This window comes from Lactuca sativa, chromosome 8 (assembly GCF_002870075.4).
Source record: "Lactuca sativa cultivar Salinas chromosome 8, Lsat_Salinas_v11, whole genome shotgun sequence".
Classification (NCBI taxonomy): Eukaryota; Viridiplantae; Streptophyta; class Magnoliopsida; order Asterales; family Asteraceae; genus Lactuca; species Lactuca sativa.
In genome coordinates this window covers 117,523,505-117,528,342 of record NC_056630.2, presented here as the reverse complement: position 1 = coordinate 117,528,342, position 4,838 = coordinate 117,523,505, and the positions used below count along the sequence as shown (strand labels likewise).

Sequence of the window (4,838 nt, the reverse complement as noted above, 5' to 3'; positions counted from 1 at the left end):
AGACTATGATAGGTGATATGGAATTATTATATGTCAAAAAAGTAAAAACAAGCCGCCGGTAGTTGGACGTTTTTTTGTCTCATCCCGTAGAAATAAATCAAAACGGGTCGGATTATAGTCGTATATGTTTTCATCATTTTTTTAATGATCACCAAAAATTCAAAGTCATTTAAAATTATTGGCATTGAAATTATGATTCAGACAACAATAAGTCAAGTCTTATAAATTTTTTGGTATTGAAATAATGATTCAAAAAATATCGAGTGCACATTTTACGCACAAAGTTGCTTATTATTATTATACGTTGAGTTGTAATATTATTAACTTTCAAACTCGACCTTTTAAGCATTCATCACCAGACCAAAGTGTTTTCAAGCAAAAAAAAAACAGGATGACATCTTTCCAATAAAGCTGCACCAAAATACCACTTCCTTCACAAATGTGTTTTTTTAAGTTTTAACCTTCAAGTTCATTTCCCCCCTCATAACAAGACCATAAAATAAAAACTTAAAAATTCAAAATAAAGATGATGCAGCACCCATCAGGTCACCCCTCTCCTTTGACACCAGATTAAGCATCGGCAAATCTGAAATCCATATAATATAAATTGTAAATTTCAATTTCCCAACACAAATAAGTCGTAAAAAAAAAGATTAAAATTCAAAACTTTACCCCAACTCAGAGAGTTTCATGTGGGACACTGCATAATCAGCAAAGAATGCATCCTCATCCTGTTTCATAAAATATAACAAAACAGTCAAATAAGCATATCCAATTTTACACAACAGCAGTAGATAAAGATGGAAGTGATTTAAGAGGAAATGTACTCACAGCAGCATATTTCTCAACAAGAGGTCGGAATACAGGGTCATCAAGAAGAGCCTTGTCAGTAGGCAGCTTCAAAAGCCCTTCTTTCTCACCAGCAAGAAGTTCTCTGTTATATGAAACATTATATTCAGTAATTATAATAAATAAAACCAACAGCAAAAACACTAAAAACGACTAAAATCTCTCTCACGTGAAGTAGCTGTTGTCAAAGATAAGAGGATTTGGGGTCCATGGTCCTTCAAATCCAGATCTTTCCTTGTGTGCAGCTCCAAGAGTATGACCACCAGAAAGAGTCACAATGTCAATGTCTTCAAGACCCATGGTTTCAACAAATACTTGCCTCAAATGGTCGTTACCCTTGGTTGCATCCGGAAGACGACCTTCAACTGGGGGCTCTTCTTTGTCCTGAAAACATATATATGAATACAGTTAACCACTTGACTAAAGTAAACAAATAGATGTTCATTAGTTAGCATATGTGGGTGAAAAAGAGCTAACCTCTCTTCCTGGATGGAAGGGAACATCAGGGCCTCCGGTAACTTCAACAGCAACAACACCAGCCAACTAAATCACGAGATTATGACTATGTCAGGCAAAGAAAAATTACTTGAGACAAAAGGGAAATGGCTATATGAACAGAAGGAATGCTTACCTGATAGAAATCACCATATGAGATGATGGGGAACTGTTCCTTGATAGGCTCGAGTAGTCTGACAGCGATGTCAAGACCGTTGTTGGCAGCATGGCCTAGCTCGACCTTGTTCTTCATGGTACCAAAAGGACCTCCGGTTTTTGTCTTCACATCATAGGTACCAGCAGAGTGCCATCTGTAACACAAAACATCAGTGTCCATGTACAGATCGCAGTACTAGTTACAGAACTGAGCTACGTTTAGGATGAAAAACCATCGCAACTGGTAAATATGAACTAAATACTCTTAGAAGGTTTTCTAGATGATCATCGCAGACATGCAAGCGAGTTCTAAACGAATAACAAAATGACAAATGTTTTCTAATTAGAATCATCGGAAAACTAGTGTCTACAAGAAAATCAGCACAACAGATGCATAAAAATGATTCTGATTAATATACAAATAGGAAAGCAGATCTTACGCAAGACGGAGCATCAAAGGAGCACATTTCTTGTCAGCAATAAATCCTCTGAGCTTCCTCCTGGCCTTTTCAACAGCCTTCTGGTACTCATCGCTAACAGTTGGATAGCACTTCCCCATGGAATCGAAACCTGAGCTAGCGTTCAATAAAAAAAGTATGAGTATCAGATTGGATGAATTAGGTGTATTCCGCAACACACACTCAAAAGCAAACAAACACGACTCAACATCAATCTTCGCATCGGATCATCCGATAAACGAAAACTATACACCTAAATGCTCATCATCATATAAAACTAACGATGATCGGGTCTAAAAACAACACTTCCACTTATTCAATTATCATGAACAAAAAATCACTTCGATCGCCGACGCAGATTTCACAATTCGACAACGATCAAGCTAAACCAAACAAACTTGCACTCACTCACAGCAAAGTGGAACTGAATCTGTGAAAATCCTAAGTCAGAGCATGTAAAACACTAGCTCAAGCAGTACACATTCGCCGATCACACAACTAATTACTTACACTAGAAACGCAAACAAAATCAGATGTATAAATGCTGCGTACCAAATCCAAAATCAATAACACAATGCAGAGTTTAATGAACAGTAAAAATCTCATAAACAGACGATCGAAGATCATAATCACGATTCAAACAGGACTAACAAACCTAACAAGCTTTCTGTTTAACTAAAAACTTAGATCCGTGAGCAAAATTACTAACCTTTTGAAAATCGGACGATAAGATAATCAAGTATGAGCGACGAGAAACCCTAGGATGACCGGACGAGTGTTATATGAGTGGGCACGAGGGAGCCACAAGCACTGCCATTTTATAGGGGCTGCTTGAAGGAAAATAGAAGTTTCGAGCATCTTTTTTCGTGGCCGTTGGATCTGTGTAATCTGTGGTCAAGCAGTAATCGACGGACGGATTTATTTAGATGGGGTTTGGTGGAAATTGTGGAAATGAAATCATATTTTGGTGTGGAAAGTAACGTACTTTTCATTTACTATGAGGCTTATACGAAATGACTAAAATATCCTTGTGTGTTCGTGAATCGTGATCGTAGGGCGTCGTGCAGTGCACCAAAACACCGTGCGGCCGCATGCATGTCAATATTATTAAAAAAAGAATTTACATAAAATAATCATATATTTATTCTTGCGGACGGTCATGTGATTTAAAAACTATTGTCATATGATTTTTATTCGTAAGATAGACAAAATAATGTTTTTGGTATATCAAATCATTTTGGAACTTTAATGGAGGCTAATATTATCACAGACCATAGCTTCAAAATACAATTTACCTGAATAATCGTTGTGTGAACGATACTATTTTAAACGAGTCGTAACAAATGTTGACTAATATCACGAATTCACGAATCACGATCCATGCCAATGTTATTGATAAATAAAAGTAATAAAAACTATTAAAGTATAAAAATAATGATATTTATTTACTAAATAGTTCGTATTAATAATTTGTACTTTAAGACGTTATATTATATTAACCATATAAAACAAAAAATTTATATATAAAAAAATTATTATATACGAGTTAGTTCATTTTATTTACAATTATTGTTAGATATATCAAGTTAGTATTATTTAAAAGAGTTACAACTTGGACAAAATAATTATAGTTTGAGTAGGGATAGAAAAGATTAAAGGTAGATATTATTAAAAATTTTTGAAAGAAATAAAGATATATCATGCCTTTTTTACAATCGACATGTGAAATTCATCATTTCATCTATTAATAATCATTTAACATAAATAATCATTAATCGTTAATCGTTAATAAATTTCTAACGAGGTAAGATAACAAGCTTATTGTTTGTATATTAACTATCATGATCAAAATCTAGAATTTCACTTAAAGTTATATAAATATACTATGTATATTCTTATTTAAACAGGGGATCATGGCATCGGTTATGTCATGTGCTTTTCCCAATGTCACAAAAGGGTATATATGTCATTTTACAGTTCAACGTCGGGGTTCTATAGTGTGAACGCATTGCAAAGTGAAAAGATCCGTTCGTAAAATGATGGTAAGTAACACCATAAAAAATGTCACAGACCAATAAGAACGGATCAGCAACTTGTCTGTGAGGCTAAGAAAATGACCACACTCGTGAGATTAGAGAACTTTTCATGCTTTTTGTGGACCAAGACATTTAAAACCAATTTTTGTAAAACATGTAAACAAACAAGGATTACAGGCCGGGACGACGACCCAAACCGGTTTAAATCAAGGTATATATTTGGTCAAAAACGGGGCGCCAAACCGTCCGGCTTCTCCTTGGTCTACGAAGGAGAGCATCCGAATCAAAAAAATTGTATAATAATTTTACTATTTTATACGTCGGCATTAAAATCCTACTATATAGTTAATCCTATTTATTATATAGTTAAAACAAATATGAAGTGTTAATTAACAAGACCAACCAAAGGGCTTCTAGCCAGTGATACCGGGTGTTGCCCTTCCTTTTAGAGGTTGAGGGTTTAAGTCTCATCGAAGACATAAATGATATTAGGAGTAGTGTAGATTGTCGTTCTAAAAAAAATTAATAAGAACAAATCTTATGAAAATCATTGTACTTTAAAAAAATATATAGAGAGAGAAAATAAATAGACTAATCACTTTTGTATTGGTTTTTATAAAAAATAACCAATCATCTTATCCGAAATTGGGTCGTCGTGACAACCATTTCAGACTATGAATCTGGCTTGGCCCATTCAACACATTTCAGAATTCCCATTACAGCTCAATCCAACGTGTTCTGGAGCACAAACTACAAAAACTTTATTCCGGAATATCTACACATTTCAGACTAAATAATCAAAGAAGCCATGGCACACGATTCCGATGATTTGAAAGTTTTACAT

General features: G+C 34.6%; 1 protein-coding gene across 2 annotated transcripts; it reads right to left on the bottom strand.

The window, feature by feature from the left end:
• Positions 1–397: 397 nt before the first annotated feature.
• LOC111897082 (L-ascorbate peroxidase, cytosolic) lies at positions 398–2,819 on the bottom strand. 2 transcript variants are annotated; one of them, XM_023893050.3, is made up of 8 exons: positions 2,668–2,819; positions 1,941–2,070; positions 1,481–1,655; positions 1,327–1,392; positions 1,019–1,233; positions 832–934; positions 673–731; positions 398–586 (listed from the first exon to the last, which is right to left on the bottom strand). In XM_023893050.3, exons 2-8 carry the CDS (start codon positions 2,057–2,059, stop codon positions 571–573), a joined length of 753 nt encoding a protein of 250 aa, XP_023748818.1. In that variant the 5' UTR covers positions 2,060–2,070; positions 2,668–2,819; the 3' UTR covers positions 398–570. The 2 variants fall into 2 exon arrangements, with proteins under 2 accessions (XP_023748818.1, XP_023748819.1); XM_023893051.3 differs by having other exon boundaries at positions 1,941–2,075; positions 2,668–2,796.
• Positions 2,820–4,838: the final 2,019 nt, after the last annotated feature.

Excerpts from the sequence above, each read along its gene's own strand:
- LOC111897082 (XM_023893050.3), bottom strand. The coding sequence starts at position 2,059 with ATGGGGAAGTGCTATCCAACTGTTAGCGATGAGTACCAGAAGGCTGTT. Across the intron at positions 1,393-1,480 it reads CATATGGTGATTTCTATCAG|TTGGCTGGTGTTGTTGCTGT; the intron begins GTAAGCATTCCT and ends CTCGTGATTTAG. Across the intron at positions 732-831 it reads TTGTTGAGAAATATGCTGCT|GATGAGGATGCATTCTTTGC; the intron begins GTGAGTACATTT and ends TTTATGAAACAG.